Source organism: Pelecanus crispus, chromosome 1 (assembly GCF_030463565.1).
Source record: "Pelecanus crispus isolate bPelCri1 chromosome 1, bPelCri1.pri, whole genome shotgun sequence".
Lineage (NCBI taxonomy): Eukaryota > Metazoa > Chordata > Aves > Pelecaniformes > Pelecanidae > Pelecanus > Pelecanus crispus.
The window spans coordinates 222,758,171-222,783,648 of record NC_134643.1 but is presented as its reverse complement, the minus strand read 5'-3'; the positions used below and the strand labels follow the sequence as shown (position 1 = coordinate 222,783,648).

General features: G+C 41.8%; 1 protein-coding gene across 4 annotated transcripts in view; it reads right to left on the bottom strand.

The window, feature by feature from the left end:
* The window catches only part of TENM4 (teneurin transmembrane protein 4), a 342,594-nt gene that overhangs the window by 37,666 nt on the left and 279,450 nt on the right, over window positions 1-25,478 (bottom strand). For 3 of the 4 annotated variants that reach the window (XM_075727611.1, XM_075727612.1, XM_075727613.1), the window contains 4 exons: window positions 22,950-22,970; window positions 15,544-15,776; window positions 6,464-6,618; window positions 1,939-2,816 (listed from right to left, as the gene is read on the bottom strand). In XM_075727611.1, the coding sequence (XP_075583726.1) occupies window positions 1,939-2,816; window positions 6,464-6,618; window positions 15,544-15,776; window positions 22,950-22,970 (1,287 nt within the window). The remainder of the gene's footprint in view (window positions 1-1,938; window positions 2,817-6,463; window positions 6,619-15,543; window positions 15,777-22,949; window positions 22,971-25,478) is intronic. The other variant, XM_075727614.1, reaches the window with a different exon arrangement.

Here is a 25,478-nt window from a genome sequence, read left to right as displayed (position 1 = left end):
TGAAAGTGTCTGTTTCTCTACATTGCCTATAAAGGGAGGCTGAGGTAACTAATTCAGATATAGACTTTTACCCTGTAGTTGTATAAAGCTGCATCAGAATCTGTCAGGAACAGTTAAATAGAGATAACTGATCACAGGTTTGGATGAGATATCTCTGAAGACACATTCCCAATTCTATTTTCAGTGATGCTGTGCTATCATATAGTGCTGACTTGCTCTAGTCAAGATTTCTGTAGTCTAACCACTGGAGAATACTGTCTTCCATTTAGCTCTAAAAAGCTTTCTTATGACTCTTCTGAAGTGCATAAAAGGACCAGAATGATGACTTTCACAAATGCTCTATTTTGTTGGATAGCAAGAAATAATGGATCACTGTTATAAATATATCCACAGAGTAAGTTAGCTTCTGTCTCATTTTATCTCCTTTATATTTTCAGTCACACTTTTAAATAAAAGAATATGTTTGAGTTATAAATCTGAACATTATTAGCTGTAATGTTTAGTTTGCTTCACTGTCCATGGCTACATCTGTTTTCAAGCTCAGGAACTATTGGTTTTTTTTCAAAAAGAAAATACCTCCTTGATTTAGCTCAATGGTCCTGACAATATAGCAGGCTTTACTCCTATAGAGGAAAACACCCCATCTTTCCTCCCTACAGCCTCCCTCAAGCAAATTCAGTGTAAGAGATGGAAAGGTATTAACTTTGATTCACTGAGAAATATTGCTATATTAATTGCAAGCAGAACATTGATGGAATGCAAATAACCTTTCAAAAGATTCATCACAGAGTTTCCGTCAGTTCTTTTTGAGGCAGGAGCAGAAATAGTGAGTATTAAGCAAAGAAATTTGAAACTGGGCCTGGAACATTTTAAAGAAAGAACTAGAGCAACTGCATGTCTAACACACGAATATGTGGGTTTAGCCAGCTTTCCTTCCCTGAGTCTCTTTTTTTACAGTTTTTTCTTTGTAATCTTGGGAACTGTCTATTCTAGCCAAATTGGACTCTTACAATGGGTCTATTATTGTGGTAGCTGAACACTTCCGTGTAACCATTCAAACCATACGGGAAATTATGCACTAAAAGGAGCATTTCAAAGAGGTTAGATTTGAAAATAAAAATGAAACTAAGGAAGAGGGAGGGGAAAGCATTCTCAACAGCAGGATGAATTTGCAAACCATCCTTTTCGATGCCCTTCATTGATTTATCTATCATTTTCCTATTTGGTATCAGAAGTGTGTTGTCTTCATGGTATTTATAAGCAGGGAATTGCTAACAGCAATACAAAAAAGAAGTACAAATCTTCAAGTCACTGACATTTCTGGGTTTTTCAATGCATCCTGTCTTCTCTCTGCTCAAAAACTTCTTTGGGGCAGGTATGGTCTTGAACAGTTCTGAGACTATTTTTAAAGCTTAGTGAGGCCAATTACAACAATAGAAACCAAGCAGTCCATTAATTACAGAATCATTTTCTGAGCAAGCTGTCATTAGTCATTGTCAGTTGTCATTCCACATCAGCCATTTCAAACAAGCTCAAAAAAGACACTGCAGCATAGCAAGTAGGTGAAAAGCTGCGAAAAAGAGGATCTGATGGAACTTTCACACTTTCAAGGCTTTCAAAGCCAAGCAAAATTCTCTGACATACAACCTAAATCCCCAGTCCCGACTACAGTTAAGGAGAACCAGGTGTCCAAATTACTTAGTTGATTTAGAAAAACTCAGCAGAAACTCTGTCTGACTCTTGACTTGGTAGAGAGAGCTTATTCAAACTCTAATGCACTTACTTCAAGTATTTAGTGTTTGTGTGAGATCTAATATTCTCTGTTCTGGCCATTTTATTTGGACAATAACTCTGTCCAGGGAATTAAATTCTATTAACCTTGCATGGTTCAGAGAACACAGAATGAAGTCAGCAGCACAATATTAATAATATACTTACTCATAAAACGTTGTCCAACCATTTTCATTGCTTTTAGTGGCAAGGAGACCAGAGTTGCCGTGGTACGTCATCATGGCCACTTCATGCCCCTGTGTTGTTACACTCTTGAGTGCGCTGTTGGTACCAATTGTCACCCAGTAGACTTGGCCATCAGGCACTACGAGCCAGAGGGGCATCCCCGTGGAATCTCTTCGGATATTCACTAAGTTGCCATTATTGTCAGTGATCAGGGTTATATCTCCATCCCCGGAATAAGTAAAATTGTAAAGATAATCTCCAGTGGTAAGGCTCTGAGTATAAAGGTGCTTACCACTGGTGTCAAACAAGTAGAGTTCCTGGTCTATGGGTGAGGATAACTCATACAGATTTTGCGTGTTGAGGAATGGTTTGTTTTTCCGAATAAAACGGATTCGAATATTTCCAAGATCAGCAACATACAGCTCCCCATCGGCACACACCGCAAGGGAGGATGGCGCATTGAGTTTGGCATCCTTGGCATAGCCATCGTCCCCTGAGAAGCAGTCACAGTTAGCATCGTTCTTGCAGTCACAGCTGCTTGGCGCTCCAGCAACAAGAGAAATCTCTCCATTAGTGGTGACCTGCCTGATGCGATTGATCTTTTTCTCATCAGTCTCAGCAATATATAGGATGCCGTTATGTGAGACAGCCAGGGCAGTAGCAGACTCCAGGGTGGCGTGGATTGCCACCTTGCTAAGGAGAAAGTGATCCATGCCCGGCACCTGGCAATGCATGGGCCTCCCCGCCACGATGCGCACTTGGTGGTTCTCAGATATCTGTAACACAACGTTATTGTCGAGCACATACAGCGAATTATCCATCGGATTGACTGCCAGATCCGTGGGCCATTCTAGACGAACCTGAATGGTAAAACAACACAAGGAAATTATTATAACAAGACCATTTTTCACTGCATGATTGCTATAGATCAATCACAATGAGGATGTTTCAACATGGATTAAAGGGAGAAAGGGTAAAAGAAACACAACTAATTATTACTGCTTGACATGGTGGCCACAGAGGACACAACCCTGGTGTGAGCGAGGGGGCTTAGCTGCCGGTCACATGAAGCAGACACATGTGGATACCCACGCTCTGCATTGCAGCAGTGGTGGGAGCAGGGCGATGGACAGAGGCAGGCCCTCAGCTCTTGCTCTGCCCCATGGCTTCTCTCTGCTTCTCCTTGGTGTAAGGTGTCAGGGGGCTGTGGGAAGGGGCATCAGTGCCTAGGGAATGCAGGAGTAAATAAGAAGATCCGAAGATTCAAGGGGGATTTCCCCTCGCCAAACAATTCTATGCTTTTTGGAACTGATGGAGCCTGGACCTGATAGCAGAGACCTGGGACTGGGAATTTTGTTGTGTGAAGTGCTATGAAATCAGTCAAACGAAACACTGATCCTTTTACTAAAGGATTTTCCAGAGAAGTGGCCGAGCTCCTCTGGATAAATGACAAGGAGGGATAGACATAAAACTGGCAGCTGTGTCAGCATGTATGTGTGTCTAAGTTATAACCACCAATTGTCTGCTTGATGCTGCAAAAATGCAAAATAGCAATACACAAGAAATTCAGGCAATTTAAATTCATGGAATAAAATACTTGTGTCTTCACAGTGGTTTTCACATTTTTTTTAGCGTAACGGAAGAATGGGCTCAAGGAATAGAGACACATCACAGTTCTACACTGATAATCCATATACACAAAAAAACTTGAAAAAGTGTCTGGTAGCACCACAAGTGAGTGAGCACTAGAAGGTCTCTATTTCGAGCTCTACTTCTGCAATACACTGTCTTTTCGAGTCTACTCTTTTAGTTGCCAAACCTAAGAAACGTTTACCAACAGAATTCAGCATAATTTATTTGTTTTATATAAAGAACTGTAAGGTGTGCATTTTTTTATTATTTTATTTTACTTCAGGTTTATATAGAAAAAAAAAGTCAATCTTGTGCTGATGAGAACCAACCAATGCTTAAATGTTTTCCTAATGGTGCATCTTCCCCATAGTAGAGATGCGAAGGGTGATTGGAAACAAACAGCTGTGAAGAATGCTCATGGTCACCTCCAGCCAGGCTTTTAAATAGATTTTTAAGTAGTTAGAAAAAATAGCTATTCAGTCAGCTAGGCAACTCTAAGTTAGAGCAGATGGACTTGATACCTAGCAGTTAACTGAGAAGCTGGCCACTTTGTGCCATTCTCCCTGCACCCGTGTGTTTTCTCCTCTGTACCCAACAGCGTGATGTGCTGTGGCTGAGAGCTCTGGGGTCTGGGCACACTCAAGGCTGTGCAGTTCTAGGGTCTCCCTGTTTCTTTGCTTCAAACCTTCCTCTCCCACCATCCATCTTAGTTGCTGCTGCTTCTCACTTGTGTGAGGTGGCTTAAGTTTGCAGGGGTATTTTGCATCTATAAGGTGGCAACCTTATTGGAAGGAGGAGGAGTAGATGCCAGCAGGCTCAAGTCCAGCAAACCATCTGTCACTGTTTTATTTAAAACCAAGAACAAGAAGAAACCAGGTAAGATCTAGAGGCACACAGGAGATTCATATTTTTAAAGCCTGTAGTTGAACATCTCTGCCACAGCCATGCTTTACTTTTGATACTTCTCTTCATGTTTAAATCCCTTTTCAACATTTTTTTTTTTTAGAAGAGCGTCAGATGCAAGGTATTTGGTTCATTGTGCCTTCTAATGGCTGGGCTTTGTGAAGTTTATTTTCATGGCTAAGCAGTGTGCTGAGCTCTGCCTAGTCTGATTCTCTGTTTGCAATATCTCCTTCCTTTTCTCAGCTCCTGGCCTATTTTAACCCTTCCTGTAGTAAAACATTATAGCCTGTGGTTTTCTCTTTAATAATGCATGCCTCCATCCCTTCCAGTGGTCTTTAAGCTCCGCAGCCTTGAGTTAGCATCAAGAGCAGAGTTTATTCTGAAGTGACAAGGGAATTTTCAATTTCTTAAAAACCATTCCTTGTCAACATTGGCAGCTAAATATTTCATGTCCTCATGTCCCAGGGAGCCTCAGGCACCTGACAGAAAAGACCCTCCTAGCCACTGTAAATGATGAAAAGCCACTTCCCAAGCTGGGTTTTCTTTGCCTGGTTTGGGTTGTTTGTTTTTTTTTTTTAAATTAAACTTGTCTTGGTGTGTCTGTCCAGAACAGTACTGGTTAATCTGCCCATCACAGTACAGGTTAATCTAAAAATGGCTGCTGTCATTTTATGAAGGGAAAGGAAGAGTCTTCAGCTGATACATTTTAGCTCATCTCAGAAGTGTTTAAATATGATATTGGTATACACACAAGCCGCGTAACCTGCAAGAAAATGATTTTTAAAGCCTGAATCCACAATGGTCTTGTGGTAACTGCCTCTGAAATTCGGATAAAGAAGAAACCAAGCCTGTAAGATGAGAAACATACTACAAGATGGCCTTTAACCAGCAAAATTTGCTTCTATAGAAGTCATGAGAGCTTTTAAACTCATAATTTCAGCTTGTTCATAAATTGAGGACAGTGGGAACCAGTTGCAAAGAAGCAAGAATAATCTTTTCAAATTAGAGGGAAAAACAAGAACAACAGATTCCATATGGGAGCACGGAAATTATCTAGGTAGTTACAAAAAGGAAACCCCATTGACATCTATTGTGGCTGAATAACAGTACTTAGCCCTCCAGCTATGATCTATGTTTCCATAGGAGAGGGCAACATTTCTGTAGCCAGGCAAACAAGAAGTGGCACAAAGGTTTCAAAGGACACTATCTCTAAGCTGGCACAATCTGACAGGTTGGCCAGTGCCCCACAAAATCAAGTGCTGGGCTGTAACAGATTTCTCTTCTGCACCATCCAGAAGTAAAGCAATCATCAAACTGAGATTTCTTTTTCTCTCTTTTTTTCCTCTCCACCTTTAAGCAGCAGGACTTAAAAGCCCAGCATGGTGGTAGCTGCAACCAATTTGCAGTCTGATGCAATTCAAGATTCTTGTTTTCCTGCTGTTGCTAATTTTGGCACCACAGCCTCCAATCAGTATTTCCTAGATGTTAATTTGATTCAGGTCTAAAATTGTGCTGGCCCAAATTAGGATGGGGGGAGGTAACGAAAAAACCCACGGTTAGCTAAGTTGTTATAATAGACCATGGCATATAGCCCTACTAAAATGAGTATGGCTACCTGGCCTTTTAGATTAAAACAACTAGTGTCTTGAGAAATGAGCCTAATGAAACCTATCTTCCCAGGAATGTGTTTCTCTCAGCGGTTCAGGAGCTCTGAAAGGAGTCTCTTCTGTGCCTGGGACATCTTTAAAATCTCTCTTCCCAGAGGTCTCCAAGTTAGGTCAGTTAGGTCTTTCCTTCAGTCTTTATAGGATCTTTCTTTATGAACCAGTCATTTTCATACCACAAAATATGTAGAGATGTAATTCTTCTTGAGCCCCTACCTCTTTGTCAAACCTGGGGAGGCACACAGACGTGGATAGGATGAAGGCATAGGCTTCTATTCTATAGAAACCCAACCAAAACATTGTCTTACCTGAGAAATGTCCATGACAGAGTCACAGCTGAGAGGCCGAGCAGATGTCAAATCATTGGAACCCAACACAGTTGAGATGATCCCATTCTGATCAATCCGCCTGATCATAGTACCATCCACAAAGTAAATCAGCCCAAACTTGTCCACAGTGATGCCTGGGGAGAGAAAAAGCAAGACGGTCAGAAAGGAACGGCAACCAAACAATTATGAGATGAATGGAAGGCGATGTCTGGTTTGATGCTCATACAACAGTAAGACCGCTGGTTTGGTTGGGAGTAATGTGTTTTATGGCATTCAGAAGGGATAAGATTGAACGTTGGACATGTGGGAGTCCTGGTTATCAGGAGCTTTAAACTGGCACCATTCCACCGAAGGCACTTCCAATGGGCACATGATGCAATTTAGAAATCCCTGCTCGCTTCTGGAAAAGGGCATGGCATTCAGTGAACCACTGAAGGGAAAAGGTTTTCTAATAACTACAGGTCTTGCATGTTCAGAAACATGGTGTTATTGCTCATGGTATGAATATTAAGCCATGCACATGAAAATGTTACACTGGTGAATCTTTCAGAAACGGCAATGAGAAAAGCTGTGAAAGATCCATCCAGTCACTCAAATTTCATACGGATAAATGTGGAAGGGTTTTTCCTAGGATAATCCTACCAATCTATAGTATTTCACCTGCTTCTGAACACTGTTTCATTGTCCAAACCTCCTTTGTAGACATACTCCTGTCAGTGGGTTTGAGGTCTGCTGCCAACAGTTACAGACTGCTGATTCTCGTTTCCTCACCTGCAGATATGTGCCATTTCACTTTCCCCTAAGTATCATTTTTCAAGTATTTGTTATGTTAGCACAACCTCCTTTAATACTTTTTATCCCAGGCTAGCTATACTCTGCATCTTCCATCAGAGCATTTCATGGTGCTTTACACTTACTAATTAGACCTCATAGCAGCCTGTGAGTGTGATCATCTTAATTTTACATATCGGGAAAATAACAGATAAAGCAATTTTCACAAGGTCACAGAAAAAGTCCATGACTAAGGCAGGAATAAGAAGTTAAGGGTCCCATTCACCTCTCTTTTATGCTAGTATAAATTAAAAATAACTCCACAGATACTAATAGAGTCATCCATCTCACCTACCCTACGGTGGCAGAATGCTGCTCAGCATAATATTTGAGTGTCTTCAAGACACTCAAAGAATGTAACGGAACAGTAAAAGAATGTAGAAGCCTGTAACACCCTTTTCTATGCAAGTGAAAATTCTGCTTGGAATATATGAATGTATGAATATTAGGATCTTCCTGTTTGGTTTCTTTCGCTAGCAGGGTAGGAATCACTTGGCAAAAAGCAGACATCTGCATTGTGCATCCCAGCAAGTATCTGGAGCTTTTCCAATCAGTGGAGAGAAATACCCACTTCTAGGGTGCAATTCACATCACCCTAAAGCAGATATCCACAAGAGATTATGCAAATCCATCTAGAAGCACCTTTTCCTCCCCATTGACTATAAAAGGAGACTACAGCAAATAGCTCCAAAGGAAACATTTATACTGTAGACAGATAAAGTTGGTGAGATGAATCCTCACTATAATGTTTTTTTGGCTGTCATCATGGTGACAGAAATGATGGAAAATCTGTTTCAGATAGAAAGGTTTGAGAATGTTTCTGAGAAGTGATCAGATCTTGTGTTTCTCCAAAACGCTGTTTTACAGCCAGATCCCCTTGTTTGAAACATTTACCCTCAGTCTTCATCCACTGTGAGCTATGCTGTGAAGTACAGATGCAGCAGTTCACAGATCAAAAATTTTAGACTGTCATGTAGCAGGGACTAATCCCCTGATTGCTTTGGTAATTAAAATCATGGCCTTCAGCCAGCACTGTAACTATTGCATGGGCTGGAAGCCACAGAGGTGGATGATAGGTGGAAAAAAATATCATATTTGGTCATACAGAAATCTACAGAAGATAATCTAGCCTGGAAGTAATGGCAAGAAAACCTCAGGACTACATCATTGTTTGACAGAAAGAACAAACTTTGTTGAGCTGAGGTAAAGGAAGGGATTCAGAGTTGCAACCTGTTGATTCAAAGTCAATTAGGAGTCAGGGAACTGATGTTTCAGACCACTGAGTTGAATGGGAGCTATGTATTTTTGCTAGGAGGTAAAACCAGCATTTTTCCTTAGTTCTTTGCAGCATCTCCCTGTCTGAAGGGCACAGTTTTGACCTGGATTGGGTATTTGACCATCAGAGCAGTGAGGTTTCAGAATGGCCTCTAGGGCAGCGAGGAAAAAATTACTTGCTGCTTTTAAGATGAAGTTCATTAATTTTGGAGGGGATTATATGGCAGGATTGCTGAGATAATGGATGACAGGACTAAATGACCCAGAAGATTGCTTCTAGTCCTACATTCCAATACCTGTGTTTAATTCATGCCAAGATAGGGCTGATCTTTGCAGGACCATGAAACAAGAACCTTGAAGAGGAGCAGCAGGTACCTGTTGCACATCTGAACTCTACAGGAGAAGCCACAGCAGTGGTGGCCATTTATTCTCGCTATACAATATAAACACAACAGTTGTTCTTAGAACTTTGTCAAAAGCTGCAGAGGGATCTGGCGGTATAAGCATCAATATCTCACTGGCATCCATGGCTTTCTGGAAGTTGTCTTCACCTGCCATGAGATCTGTCAGCATTGTGCCCCAGCTGATGCCCTGTTCAATGACTCATCCAGGATACTGGCACATGTCACCTGTCACTGCCGTCTGCTCTTCAAGGTTACTGCTCCTCTAATTATTTTGCCTGCCGAATGGCAAGTTCTTAATGTTTGTTGGTGTTTGCTTGACAGCCAGGAATACAACTGAGCTGTTCAAGCAATATGGTAGATGTACCTCTTTGGAAGAGGTGTAATAGAAGGTTTAGTTGATCTTAATTGGCTTTTGTCACACACAAGAGGCTCTTACCCATTCCTAGGTTCACAATGAGTGTTTTTCAGGGCGCCTGTCCATTAGTCTGTGTGACAGGCCAAAAGCTAGTGAAGGGTGGCAGGCTGGATAATGTGATTTTAAATGAGGCAGAATTTTCTCTCTTAGCTAGTTCCATATGTATTGGATTGGACTTATCAGAAGTGTGTGCTGACAGTTGCTCACGGTGTTCCATGCTGAAGTCTGATGGCTGGTCTGATTAATCAGCTACAGCAATAATAACCTGTACGTACTTTGGCTCTCAAGCCAGCTCTGATAAATTGATAGAGCACAACTTTATTTTGCGTTCCAGCTTAGACAAAGAGCTTGCACACCAGAATAAGTTGAAGTGGGATAGCAAAGTTACCACTTATCATCCTGCTCCAGGGCAATGGCATGTGCATGTGTTCTTATCGCAGAGCATTTCTCTGCTTATGCCTCTTTCACGGAGACTAAGCAATCTCAATTACCTTGCATTTCTTAGGAAGTTCCACAGGGTAACAGAGTTTTCAGTCTGTCAAAGCCCTCGATTCCCATTTGCACATGCCAGAGTCCTAAATTCCCATTTGCACATGCCCCTCACACGGCAACTTCTCCAATCCCTTCGTGACTTTAGCTGATTGTCTTGGAATCAAATCTAATTATGGAGAGGAGCCCTGTTCTCCCACAGACAAGTGTCTTTGGATGGATGACTTCTGCAGAGAGGGAAAGAAGCATCTCATGGTTTCTTTGCAGCAGATTGTAGATGTTAGATTGGACCTTTCTGTTTCATTTCTGAAAATGGCATAGTTCCAGTGCTGGGAGCTGGCTCCTGCAAACGGGCACAGAAATGGGTAATTCACATGATACGCATGTAAAAGCCAAAGTCCTTGGCTTGCTTTGCCAGAAGGCTCCTCTCATGTTTCCATAGGAACATAAGGGAATTAAAGATTTTCAGCATACAGCTTGAAGTTCAATCTCACAGTTACTGAGAGAAAACATCTGCTGCCACTACCCAAGTAGCGTTGCAGATCCAAACTTTAAAGCTCTGAGATATGAAATACATACATTATGAAATCATGCTGGCTCCTCTTGGATAGTTGGAGATCCCATAAGAAACAAGGGCTTGTAGCACCATGTGCATCACACCAGTGAGATGTGCTGATAGAAAGTTGTGATGCAATGACATTTGCTTCAAATGTCAGGACCTCGTAGTGTGAGGAGGTGACAGCACAATGTCACACTGCAAATAACTACTGGGACACGGTGCGTTTGCTAAAAATGATTGCATTCCACATGTAGCTCTACTTAGGGGAAAAAAGGGGGGAAAAAACCCTTTTAAGTAAAAAATAGGTGCTAAAGGAATCCAAATTTGGAGCTTTCTTGTCTGGCTGGATGCTGAATGACTGAGTGATAAAATGGCAGATGAAAATCAATGTCAATAAGTACAGAGGAATTCACAGGGGAAGGAGTAAGCCTAACTACCCATATGCAATGACAAGCTGTAAAATAGCTCACAGGAAAAAGATTTTGCAATTCCTGTGAAAAGTTCTCTCCAAAGATCAGCTTTGTGTTCTGCAGTGGTCAAGGAGGGAGCTAGACAACAGGAATGCATTAGGAAAGGCACAGAGAGAACAGAAAACACTGTTCTGGCCTCAGAAAGACCGTGTTTGCCATGCTGTGGCTAAACAAATTGTGGAAATTATTAGCACAGGATGTCTGGAAGGACAAAACTATGTGTTCAGGGAGGTTTCTAGACCAGCTGATGGCATCTAAGCACAGGTCCAGCTGCAACCTCTTCAGAAAGCCCCCTAAATGTCGATGACTAGAATCTGGAGTGTTAGCAGGGAAAGGCCACTCTGTCATTGCCCCTTTCCCTACGTGTCTCTTCTGGCCACAGTAAGAGACAAGATGTTTTGTTCAGTCAGCCTCTGGTCTTCCCTGAAATGGCTCTTACATTGTTATTTGACAAGAAAAATGTTAACTGACTGGAGGGTTGAGTTTCTTCTTTTAATTCTGTTGAACTCGTGAACACTTAGTGAACAACTGAGATTTTGTTTAGACATTCAGCAGGACACAGTGAAGGAAGCAATCTGTCCCCAAAGTAATTACTTCATTTTGCATTGTTTTTGTGGTGCTAAATGAATGAGATGTCCCCTCCCCACCATGTCCCTTCTGAAGCCTTCTTCCTATTGTGTCAGACTTGTCGCTGCAATCTCTCTTAATTGCAGGCTCCTTGGTAATTTCACTGCCACAACATTTTCCCGAGGAGAACCACTGGTGAGTACTCAGATGAAAACAAATGCTCTGACAAGCTGGAGTTTTAATTTTTCTTTAGATTGCTTGTAGAAGAGGATCATTATTAGCAGATGATAATTAGAAAGTGGTAAGACTTTAATTTGCAAGGATATATTGAAATTCATTAGCATCTGAAAGCTTTGCTGCGCTCTGTGGCAAATGAATTGGAAGTATCAGACTGGTTCCTAAAAGCTATGATAAATACCCTGACCAAACAACTGCCACCACTAGTGCATCTGTTGATCTACCTGTCCTGTATTTGTATAGCCTACCTTTATCAGAGAAGCCAAAGACAGGGGAAGGGTGAAATTCCTGGGGTAGGTTTTATCGCTCCTAATGTCTTGTCTAAGCTGATGATCTAAAGGGAGTTCTCTCTCCTTCAATGGAGAGAGACAAAAACCCCTATCCAGCAGGTATTTCAGAGAAATTTAATGATAAGACAAGGGATAATGGTTTTGAACTGAGAGAGGGTAGATTTAGATTGGATATAAGGAAGAATTTTTTTGTGACAAGGTGTCGTGGTTTAGCTGAAACCAGGACACAAGGGTGGTGAGACACTAGAACAGGTTGCCCAGAGAGGCTGTGGATGTCTCATTATTGGAAGTGTTCAAGATCAGGTTAGATATGTCTTTGAGCAACCTGATATAGTGAAAGTTGTCCTTGCCCACAGCAGGGTGGTTGGACTAGATGATCTTTGAAGGTCCCTTCCAACCCAAACCACCCCGTGATTCTATGATTCTATGAAATTATCCACTCTGAACTCATGGGAGGTGAGGTGGGAACTGGAAGAAGTGATCAAAACTGTGGGGAAAAGGCTGCTGCTCAGAAAATGGAGAACCATTCTGAACCGTGTTAGCTGGGGTGGGGACCTTATCCTTCAGACTACTGTCTCCAGGAGATCGGCACTCCCAGAACATGGTTCATCCTACCTTGGACACATGCACTGCCATAGAGTGAACCACCTTCAGGGTACCAGTTTCTTTCCACTGAGAAGAGAGTCAAAAAGTCTACTTAGACCAGATGCTTGACTGGTCCAAGAGGCTAAAGATAGATGCAAAAGTGTAAGTTGACACCTCATGACTGATTCTCCAGTCTTTATGAATTGCTGTTTTTTCATCTGGCAGGAGTGTATTCCCTCAGTATTTTCCAGCAAGCTGCAAACATCAGTTAATTAAAACATCAGGAAAGTGGAGGCAAGACCTTGTTTCCTTACAATTTTTGAACAAGTGCAAAGATGTCCTTAAAATACACAAATCCTACTTTGCACAAAGTAATTATCTTCAGTCAGAAAAATAGTTTTAGCCTTAAAAAGTAGAGTCCCATGAAGCGTAGTGATTGTTGAAAAACTGAACTTTCAAAGTCCTTCTTCCCTGGACAGCTGATATCTCTATAGCCACAGAATCATTTTCTAATTTTCTCTGACCATTCACTTATACGTGTTTATTCCCCTGCCAAGATAGGGAAGCAGAGGGTAACCTGAGGACTACTGGCTACTTGTACAATAAATCATTTTTATTTGGAACTATTATACAATACAACCACATGAAGGAAGAGCATTTGCTGGATTTTTCTGCTAGGATGAATCGCCGTGAAGGTATAAACAATGCTGACATTACATTGTCAGTACGAGTTTTCACTGTTAATCATTTATTGAGGTGAACAGGAAGTGAGTCACACCTGCCAAAGCTTTTGTCTCAGCAGACTTTGCAAACTCAGGCTAGAACCAGATCAAGGAACACTGTTTATGAACTTTCCATTGGCAGTGTGGGCTTTCCGGATTATTATTTTCTTGTTGCCATTTTGCTTTGTGTCATTTCCTCTTTCACCCTCAATTTACTTCTATTTTGTGAAATTTCAGAGCTGTGAGGAATGAATGCATGCATTTTGCCGTTATATGATTGAGGTGGAAGAATGGCCTCCTGAGAGCTTGAATTGCCAACAAGAAGGATTTCAGTGCTGAAAGCTTTGAACTCCAGAGCCCTGTTTCCCATAGCAAAGCAGAAACATAATTCATCTAAACCTTGCAGCATCCACCCATGTAGGGAAATGAATAATATTGCTCTTATCTTTTACTAGGGAGAGCAGAGGTCCAACAAAATTGTGGTTTTTTTTTTTTTTTTTTTTTTTTCCACCGGTTGAACATCAAAGTGGTGTAGAAAATTGGATTACAGGTTTCTGGATTCCCTGATCTCATGACTCATCTGCTGGTCTGCCTGAATCTCTCTGCCCAAGTCACTTAATTTTCTTTTCCCTCAGCCTTCTCATTTCAGCAAGACAATTTCTACACTGCAACCTGACCACAGGTAGCTGTTCCCTTTCCGTATCTGTGCCTCTGGCGATACTTTATCCCAATATAATGGTCACCTCATGGGAGTCTGGAGTGCTTGGAAACGATGCTGGGCCCTTTGAATATTACGAAGGTAGCAGTTTGGCTTTCAGTGCTTTTTGGCAAAAACCAGGTCTCCCAAGGTATATTTTTCTGCATCCTGCCAGGAAAGAACTAGCCGACTCGTAACAAAAAAAAATCACAACTAGAGCTGACACAAAAGGTCACTAAATCAGTTTGGGTTTCTTGGATTCAGTAACAATAATGTCATCTCTATGTCAAGAAAAATAACTTCCTGAGAAGTCAAGCCAAGAAGAGAAACAACAGCTCAGCTGTCTTCATCTTGCCTGCTCTTTGGGAAATAACTTGTTAAAGGATCCCTAGATTTTGCTGAGAGGCTGCTTTACAAAGAGGTTGGGATAGGCTTGGAAATTGTCATGGTGGGGAAGGAGGGAGCTACCACTCCCAGATGCAAAGAAAAAGGAAACCTGCAGCACCTTCATGCTGAAGCCAAGAACCTATAAATAACTCCTCTCAATCCTAACAGCTGGGCAAGAAGACACACAACAGGCAAAAATGCCACATTTCTGCAAGCATTCCTGCATGGGGGTCCTTCTCTCCCCTCTTCACAAACACTGCAGAAGATGTGTACACCAACAGTGTCTTCCACCTCATCTGTACACCCTCCATGTGTTTTCTTCCGAGGAGCTATGGACAGCTGGGAGGAGTGACTTCCTCCATATGCAGAGCTTGTTACCTTGAGACTGCCAGACTGAAGTCTTGGCTACACAGAGGACTGCATATGTTTGGCTAAACCTGTTTTGAACAATTTAGTTCACAGTCATGAAGGCTGTGTGATGCTTTTATTCTGATTTGACTGTGCTTTTATCACATTTAAGTAAGCTAATCAGGAGCCAGGTGAAGTCACACTGAATTAGACCATTGCCATATCAAAATTAGTATCCACCCCCCTATAGGATTTCAGCTGGATGCCATGATATATGAAGTCAATGTATAAATCTCAATTTACGTGCCTCTGAGCTGTATACTGGTTTTGTTGCTATTTTATATATATAGCAATGCTTACAGAGATTTTTATTTTTTTAATGCCAAGAAAGCTTCAGTGAACTGAGCGTAAGTGAATCTAGTCCATATTGAGAAGGACCAAACACTGTTATTTGGCAAGGAGGAGTAGTGGCTAAGTGGGCATAAAATTGATGGATGGATTTATTCTATTGCCCTTTGGACAGGTACCCATTACTACACCCCTCTGGTCTGGCACTCCTCCCAGCCACCTCGATAAGAAGAACCAGGACTGGCTGAAGGTGAGATGTACCCACTTATTTCCAGAAGCAAGCCCTTAGTATGTGTTTGTGGGTTGATTTGGGAAGGTCTGCAAAATCCAAGGGCATTTTCTGAATTGGAGAGGAGAGCAGTGCCCAGGATGACTAAACAAGCCCCTTTCAAAAAGACCCATTTTAAAAAGCCTGTGGAGAAGAAGCAGTCTCACCCCTGGGATTTGTAAGGGTAGCATCAGTGCCTTTGCCTCCATCTCCGCAGCGGGTATCGTCAAACGGGAGGCACTGATCCCCGGTTCCAGCCAAGACCTCTGAATTCTTCACAATGTCTTTCACTGACGTGGTTGACTTGATTTTATAGATACGTCGGCTGTTGGTGTCGGAGAGGTAGATGGAGCCGGTGATTGGATCTGTGGTCAAGTAATACTTATGAGCGGGGCTGTGGCTGAAAAACAAGGGTATGACATTATTATTTTTTGGATGATTTGTTTCCTTAAGTCAACAGGCAATGCAAGCACTTTAGAGAATAAAAATGCACAGGGCAGACAGAGTGGGAAAGTGAAGCAGTGCCGTATTTGACAATGTTAATACATGGTGTGTTACAGCACAGGATCCTGAGCTCTATCTGTTACCAGTCACTGTGCCTGGGGTGCTCTCTGGCATGGAGGGCAGCTACCAATGGAAAGGGCTCGCTGGCCCAAGACAAAATCATGCCAGGAACTACTATAGGTTGAGTTCCAATGCCTGGGATTGCTTAATTTACTTAATATAGAGGTAGTCTTGAAACTGGTGTTAGTGCAGTGCCAGAATGTGAAGGGAAAGTGTAGTACACTAGGTGCAGAAAACAAATAATTAAAAAAAAAATCTGTCCTCCTAAGAAAAAGCCCAGAACAGAAACCCAAAAGCAAATGCCCAAGTATAAAGCACTTGAAGATACACTCTTGATCACCGCATCAGGGCTTATCTGGTGCTCTTGCTGACTCCAGCAAAGACCCTAGAGTCCTATCATGACCTCGTGGAGATTAACAAGAGTCCTGCCACTGAATTTGGCTGGACCTCAATGAAGAGAGAAAGAAAATGGCCCTTGGAGTGCCACATTGTGCCCTATGTAGCAATATGAACTAGAAGAAAGGCTGAAGAACCCAAATATTAGTCCCCCATTAAACCCCATTCACTCACTGCTTCCTCAAAAACTAGAAAGGGTGGCTGCAAAAATGGGGTGAGCAGACAGAAGGATAATGTTTTTAGCTCCATGACTACAACACTAAATGAGCCCAAGACTAAAGAAATGAATAAACTAGCAACCACTTTATGGAAAGCATTTGATGGGATTAGCCAGACAAAACAACCAGATGAGTTTAGACACAATTTTAAAAAATTGTCTTTCAAGGATTCTATCTATAGTTTAATATAGATATTAAACTTATTAACTTCTTTTATTAAAATTATTTACTAGTAGTGTGTATTGAGCTGCACCTCTTCTAAGCTTGAAACCAACAGATGAAACTTGTAACACCTGCTGTCTGAACACAGGTCTCCTTCCTTCTAAGAAAGGCTAAGTAGTAATTAGAACAAGTAGGAAAAAGTCTCTACTTTTCCCCAGAACACCTTCAAGCTGTCCAAACTCATCAGGTCCCAAGAATTCATAATAAATGTATAGGCCATAGTTCACAATTTTGCACTTAGTGGAATTGTTCCAGGAGAAGCTGGTTAGAAACCTGAGTGTCAATCACAGTTGACTCTATCCCTCATAATAAGAAATTTCCTCTCTCCTTCAACCTTTATGTTAGGAAAATTAACCCCTCTTCAGACACATAAAAACTACTGAATTATTCTTTGCTTAAAAAAGCTGTAAGTTTGTTCTCCATTCAAATTACTTAATACTTTGGGAAAAAATAAAGCCCTTCTGATTTATTCTGGAATATCCCTTGTGATTTATCCTATTAAAGTCCAAACAGATTTCATCTCCACAAATGACACTGATTCTTGCTAAATAAAATGCTCTGACCTTCAAGACAGCTCCAGCCTGACAGTTCAGTCTCCATCTGTATTCCTTTCCAATGACAGCAGGCTGGTAGGGTATTATTTCATTTACCTGCGTGTCACTCACACTAAGCAAGTGGCTTCAACCCTGGTGGAAGAAGTTCCCTGTGGGAATCCATCATCCATTTTGATCAGGGCCTTGCATTTTCCGCTGACTGTCCTAACAAAGCCCAGCTGAATGTCAGTCAGCTTTTGAGCTGTTCATAATCTCTTTTTTGCATGGGATGTGGACAAGAGGAGGACATTTTTAATGGCACTTTGCAATTCTTTAGCATCTTTGCCTGGAAAGCACAGATAGCTTTCACTGAGTCTTACCGCATGCCATTTGCAGATGGGCAAAGGCAAACGACTTTCCCAAAGATGAAGAAAAATGGTAGCAGAACTGGAAGTTCCCACTTCCCCCTCACAGCACTATCATTGTAATTTATTTTTGGATTTCATAGCCTCGATCTGGTGGATTTTATTATTGATTACAACCTTCTGTGGAAGAGAGAGATCTTGAACTATTTTCTATTCCCAGCTCCTGTGGAAAATGGACACTGAAGCAAATGCTGCTTTCTTTTAACCACAGGTAAAAGCAAAACATTCATCCAGCAGAAAAGCTGAATGGTACTTCCCCCCTAAATTTACTAAGAAAAAAATTGTCATATTAAGGTAATACTTTGAGTAGCTGCTGGTAACCCAAGTTTAGTTCTACTAATGAGGTTCTGAATATAGATTCCTCAAAAAAGTATGGGTGAGTTTAAAGTTCACAATCACTGAAAAATTAGCTCTGACTGGTTAAACTTTTAATCCTCTGCATAGCTGGATGCCACAGGGATGGACACACCTTTACTACCAAACGTGCTTTGGAAGAGGTAGAGGTAGAAAGTTATGTTGGTTAAACTACCCATGGGATGCTAGTAATCTTGGGTCACTTGAAACCTATTCTGGTTTCACCTGGTGAGCTGATAGCAAACCTCTCCTCTGACATACAATTACTTTTGTAAATATAATGTTATTAATGGTATTGGCAGCCTCAATACAAACTACATCTTTTCTGCTGCATGGCTCTGTGTAAGTGATAGAAAGTCCTGGTTCATTTTTATCAGCTAGGCTTTTTATTTTTATGAGCATGGCTTATCATGGTCTCCTACACCCATTCCATACATAAGGCTTTTGTGGGTGGAAGGCCCCTTGGTATGGCTTAGGCAGTGGAGTATTTAACCTGGAATGCTTTGGAGCAAGGATGGTAAAACACAAACTGTTAAAAATGATCAAGCTTGAATTTACCCCCCTGGTCTCTGCCAACAGTTTTCACCACTGTACCGGGAAGGTGTGACGCTCTGCTCTTGCATGAATTGCATAGCGTTATACATTGGAGCTTTTGTTTAACACATTGAGATCCTTCAGGATGAGAGATGCTAAACAAACATACATTAGTAATGTAAAAGTTCCCAAACTGCTTCCCTTCATCTGTGATAATTCATGAGCACTGGAGCCAGGAACACTGAGGCTTTGCTTTTTCTTTAAAGCTACAATCAATACGCAAATCCAAGTGGCAAATTGGACTGAACTGAACAAAAACTGAAATAAATCTGCCTGGGGTGAAGCAGAGAAGATTTTTTTTTTTCCTTTCATCCTCTCTCATTGCTCAGTTAGATAACGGACCAAAAACAAAAGACATGACTTTTTACTATTCAGAAGACTTAATCAGTTACAGTATTTGTAGTCTTAGAATATTTATCCCCCACATTGACACTGCCACAACTAGAAAAGGGCTGTGGGTGAAGAGCTGATTTCCCATTCAGATCATTCCTTTTGCTGTTAAGGGTTTTTAGAAGAAACCCTGAGCACTGCATTGATATTTTAAGTCCCTGAAGCAACAAACCAAAGTTGCAGGGATGGGGTGGGCTGGTCTCTAGACAAGAACAGACACTTAGTGGGTATTAGTGGGCATGACAGTGTAGTCACTGGGAATAAGGACAGTTTCCTAAGCAGAAGTTCTGCAGGCCAAAGTGAAATGGAGGGGATGTTGCATCCTTGTACACTTGTGATACGGTGATGTCCTGGGAAAGCACAGAGAAATCTTCCAAGTCCACAGTGATGCCAATTGTTTGGGGTTGCATATAGGCTCTCCCATACATCTGCCTCGTCCCCTTCCTTTTTTCATTCTCATTACTTGGACAGCATACTACTAGCACCATTTGGGAAGCTCTGCAGATATGTTTGGAGATTCAAACTCCATTTTAAAGTGCTTATGCTTTACATGATTCCTTACACACAGTCGTGAGGAAGGAAAGTGATAAAAAGTTGGACAAAGAGGTGGCACTCCTCTGGATTTCTTCTGTTGTACTATAATAGATACACAGGCTTTAAGCAAAAGCTGTTATTCCCTTGGGCCCAGAGCCCATGCTTTGGAGGAGTCTGAGGAAGGAACCTCCTGCTCCAGAGTGGGAAGTCAGTCTCTAAGGAATAAAGATGAAAAAAGGGAGATGGCCCCTGGTTTCAGTAGGCTACCTATAGTGCGTCAGCACAGCAGACTGCACCTTTTCCTTAGCTTCTGTTCAAAGCCAGTGGATTCATCTCACCAAGCTTTAGATGGTTCAAGGTGGATGCTTACATCTGAACTGGCTGCCTTAACTCCCTTTATAGGCAGTGGAGAGAAATAGCATCTTTTTGGGTACGATTTATCTGACTTATTTTCAACATTTTGCTTACAAGATGAACTGCATTTAGTTTCCCAAATGCAAGGGCATCCACCACCTCCTCTAAAGGACAACTTCTATTAATGGTAACAGTATGGCTCTGGCTCCCACTGTGGTCAACAGACAGGAGCAGTCACAACACCGAAGTTAGTTACACATAACAGCTGATCTGAATAAACCCCTGGGGCTTCTTTGGATCTGATGTCTCTGTTTAAGGACATGAAAACACCTCTGTAAAACTTTCTGTGCTAGCTGCCCTCTTCCCCTCTGAGCCTTGCTGGCCACTTGCATTTGCTGGTGACTAAAGAACTACTGAATTCCTGAAGCCAAGCGTTTTTTGTTTGGCAGGGCTGTGTTTCCATGGCTCCATGCTAAGCACCCTGCAGCTCACAAAGAGAGGATTTTATTATAGCTTGTGTGAGGTACTGGTCTTTTTTTCCCTGGGTGACATTCAATAGATTAATACATAAGGAGGCCACACAGTGCAGCGAGCTGAATTTACACTTGGCCTTTTAGTGTTTTCAGTTTGTGTGTGATGCCCAAAGCTCTTCTAGTGTCACAGGCTGGATAATAAAACTTCACAGCAATGCCATAAGCCAACCCAGGGACTGCAAAGGAGTTTTGATCCGATCCTAGGGCAGTTTTCTGAGCTACCTCTCTTTGCAACTAATTGTAGATTTGTCTCTCTAAGGTTTGAATGGAAACAAGAAAGGAAGAATATATTTAAGTGTGGCCACTTTTTGCATATTTGCAAGACAGAAATGCCTCCCTGCCCTCCATGTTCCTGCAGAGAAAAGCTAATGATAATTACCTGCAAATTATTATTGCCATGCTTGCAAAGTCATTAGCTTCTATAGGCCTACCGAGACAGGTCCATACACAGACATACTGGAATAAGTTCCTATTAATCTATTACTGAATGACAGATGGGTGTAAACTTGGTGATGCTTTTTGTCTCAGCTAACATCCCCCATGTTGACACACAGCCATTTTGGCTGTTGCAGAGTTACACCATGGCTACCTACGCTGTACTGTAGAGCCAAGCCTCTTAGTTGGTAGCTCCAGAACCTCTAGAGATCAAGCTCACCACAGGCTATGTAGTCAGGAGGAATCATTTTCTCTGAAGTGAGGAAGCTTTTGCATATGGATTGCAGCTTTTCCAAACCACTAAGATTCAGTCCTGTGGATCTCACCCTTTTCAACTGTTGCCTGTCGACGGTGTCAAGCTTAGGACCTTCTGGAGCTCAAAGCACTGGAGCTTTAGCTAAGACTACACCCACTCTTTTCCCTGTGGCTCAGGAACGAAGAGGCTTCCTTATAAGAAGTATTATGGCAAATGACACAGAACAGATGCTAACTCACATGGATGACTCCCTTGATGTAGTCACAGATGGAAATATTTGATCTAGAGCTCCTCACCTCCTTCTCCTCCCTCACTGGTCCCCTTTGGACTGTACTGAAGCAGGCATTTCTTGACTTTGTTTCATTTCATTTCTTAGTTTTTAGGGATTGCCTAAAGGCTGAAGCCCTGCCAACTTTGTAAGGCTCTGGTGGCATCTGCAGCATTTGTGGCCAGTCCATATATCTTCACTCAGTTATTGCCTTCATATATAAAAACTCTTCCTGTAACAAGTATTCAGCCGTTGCCCTTCATTTTCAAAGCAGGTGCACTTTAGTGGCTGTGTATTTCTAGCAAATTAAGGATATAACCTGGCCATTCCAAAGAGAAATGAATTTTTCTATTGCCTGCAAATGATGTGAAAGAGGAGCTAGGGGTCTGGAACTCAGCCTGATGAAGACAGTCAGTGCAGAGGTCTTGTGTACCAACCTCCCAGCCCTGCTAATAGATGCTTTGGGCCAGTCCATTATACTGTGGAAGCTCAGCCCTTCATTAAAGTTCTGGCAATAAGACAAAAAACCAATTTCTACTCCATTGCATTTCCAAGCATGCAGATAAAACGAACATTTCTGGTTTTGCACAGCCTCTATGAAGTCAAAGAAATAGTAAATAAAAAGTATGTAGCAAGAAAAATCCCCAATCCCAAATGCAAAAAGAAAACCAAACAAAAAAGAAATACCAACTCCACAGTCTAAGCTTCTAATTTAGAAAGCAGCTGGGGAGAAGGATGGGAAACTTGTCAGAGCCAGAGAAGTCCTTGCAAACACAGACAGTGACAGGAGGTTGACATCTTCCTGAATGCAACTGATTGGATCAAACTCACTGAAACTCCAGTGAACCCAAATGACAAATATTCTTAGCGACAAAGCTCCAATTTAGGAGTCTCTCTTTCATCTTGTTTTCTTGTCATTACTCTTTCTCTTTTTTATTGCATTTCCTGGCTAAGGTTCTGAGTTGCGCTACCTCCCATCTGAGCCTGACATACTTTCACATAATGTGAAGTTTCTCTATGAAGAGCTCAGGCTGACAAAGAATTACAAAAACTTACTTCCCTAGGTGGGTGATGCTGGGGTACATCTGGCCCTTCATTATGTCTGTTACACTCCCCAAAACTCAAAGGAAGACATGTCACCATATGAGAATTTTTTTCCATCATAGCTATTCCAGTGACCTGTATCCTGATGGTGCCCTAACTTTGCTTTCTTGGTTAATTCCCACCCACTTTTCCTTCCACCCTCCTCCTTTTGTTACCATGCTTCTCGTGTCTATACTTCCCCTGTCTACAGCTATAACAGCTCATGCAGAAGTCTGTGCGACTCTGCTCTGTGATTAATGGCTCCCAGTTCTGATGACTGATTGCCTACGCCAGTTTTAATCACGCCAGCTTCATTTGCTATTGAATCATCTGGAAATGGCACTTGTGGCTCACTGTGTAACAACATGCAACAAGACAGGGAGCGGCATAAGAATTCTCCACTGGTTGGCTTACCTATGTCTGAAATCTTTATTTCTGACAGAAGACAGGAAAGCAGGGAACAGAAGAAAGAATGAGGTGTTAGCAGCTTAGTTTGATGCATTATTAGCAGATTGAAAACTTGACAGTAACTGTATCATACAATGCAATAATAAATAAGACTTAGCTGGAATGACACTGATATATTTTATATTGGATATTACCTGACAGTGAGCTCACTTACGTACAACTGCATATCACAAAGGAAGTGTGATCTCACCTGCTTGGAGTTATTCACTTATGCAGGAGATAGGACCAGGCAGACTTTATCATTCAGAGCAGTACTGAGCTAAATATATGTAGATGCAGACATGTTTACAGTTTTTTTCACTCAGTCAAAGCAATACTTTGTGATTTAGAAAGGTAACTTAACAGTTGCACAGTTATTGGTGGCAGTTCATTGCCGTAACCTCGTGAACTCTAGCCCAGAGGACTGAAATTATGCCGAGCTGGACATTTTTCATGGGTCTAGTTACATAGCCAGCTGCAGTTATCTGCAACCCACAATGCATTTGCCTTCCTCTCTGCAACAGAACACTACACTCAAAGGACGTCCTCCCAAACAAAACTTAAAAGCCAAATAGCGAGGGTGTTAATCTCCAAGGAGATGCTGACTTGAGAAGACACAAGCAAACTCCATTTTGTCCAAAAGCAATGGCTTTCCTCCATAGCTTTTAGTCAGCCTGCATCTGAACCCACTTACTTTATAGCACACCAGAGTGAAGAAATGTTTATTAGATCCAGTAACCTAAGTGTTTGCACAGATGAAGCAGCAATCGTTCCAGCAGATTTAACTCTGGAGTAAATTTAACTCTGTGGCTCTACACAAAAGCCAGCAAGGCCACTCTGTCAAGGCTTCCAATTTTCTCTTTTCCAATCAGGAAACGCTCTGCAAAACCTCCGCTGGGTCTGGTATTTCCACTGACAATGAAACAGGGATCGAGTTTTCACAATTGTACTTCTGGGAATGAGATATTAATCCCACTCAGTTGCAATGGGATTTGGGCCCCAAATCACCTAGGTTCTTCTGGAAATCTCACCTTTGGCTGTTAAAATAACTTTCTGGCACTGGAAGAATATTACATTCTTTAACATGGAGCAGGGCTGAAGATTTATCCCAGCTTCCCACCTTACAAACATGAGAGATATTATGTTCTTGTATATCACACAACAGAAGAGCAAGAATCAGGTTCTTGCTTATTTACTCAAAAGGTACCCCAGCCCTCTAGGATGTGACTGTAAACATCTCATTGTAGGCTCCCTAATTCAATGACTTCTGATTTCCTTGTAGCCCTGTGAGCATACCAAGACAGCTATTCTGTAACTGCCAGCCTTGTGATGGCTGGCTGGATTTTTTTCCTCATACTCCATGATCTACCATGATGGTTCTGCATGCCAAATAAGGCCTTCAGCGAGGTCTAATGACTGTGGCATGTTTGTAAACGAGGGATTAATGGGATCTTGCACCAACTTTGCTGCAGATCAGCTCTTTCATTTTTACCTGTGGTGTTGTGGAGCAAATGAGAATACAAAGCAATGCTGTATAGACCTTGCTGCTCTAGTAAGCTGTCTAATAAGCTTCCACATGGCAGTCCTTGCAGAAATGGAGCCTTACTTTTGTCCGCAGCAGCCAGGACATTAAATCTGAGTAGAGCAGGGAGATTCTTACTTTCTGGAAGATTCTCACTTCCAGGCCAGATCTTGACAGGTAAATGGGAATGTGAACCTTCCTACCATGCTAACCTCATACTGACCTCTCAGGACTTTAGGTCAGGTCCTTCAAGCAGAGAAGCCTCATTCACAAACACTGGGTTAACTCTATTGACTTTCCTGGAGTGAGTCTCAGCTAGTCACAGAGTCCAGAATCAGGCCCTGGTGCTTTGAAGTGGGTAATTGTATTTGCTGTGAGGTCAATTTGAAATTTTGATGCAGTCAAAATCTATTTGATTTCCTCAGAACTCGTGATGAATCTATACTTTTCCTTCCCCTTCCTTGTTTTTAACGGATGATCCTTCAGAAGCCTTCCTATTTTTCCTAATATATTTTTTTTCCTTTGTTATTTGGGGTTAAAAGGAAACACTTCACTTACTTTCAGACGATCCGTCTATATGTTCACCCTGACACTGCTGTTCAGTTGGGAATTGAGGGGGGCTGATACATTTGTCCCCCAAAAAACAACTAGAAAAACCCAGTTTGTGACTCCCTAGGTGATCATCCTGTCTTAATTATGAATGATCATCTGTCCTGATTAACCTCTATATATCATCACCAGTGCTGTGTCCTTCCAAGTTTAGGTTATCTCAGAGGCTGACTGTTAATTTTAAGAATTCCCACTGGTCTCTATCTACACCAAAGGGCAGATATCAACGCAGTTTAATTTAGCAGCACAGAAACGTGTCACTATTTTTGGTGTGTGATTCAGTTCTGGAAGAACTTGTTAGGCCTGTGTTTCTCTGGTGTAAATCAAAGTCAGCAGAGTTGCAGAAAAGGCAAATCTGGACAGCT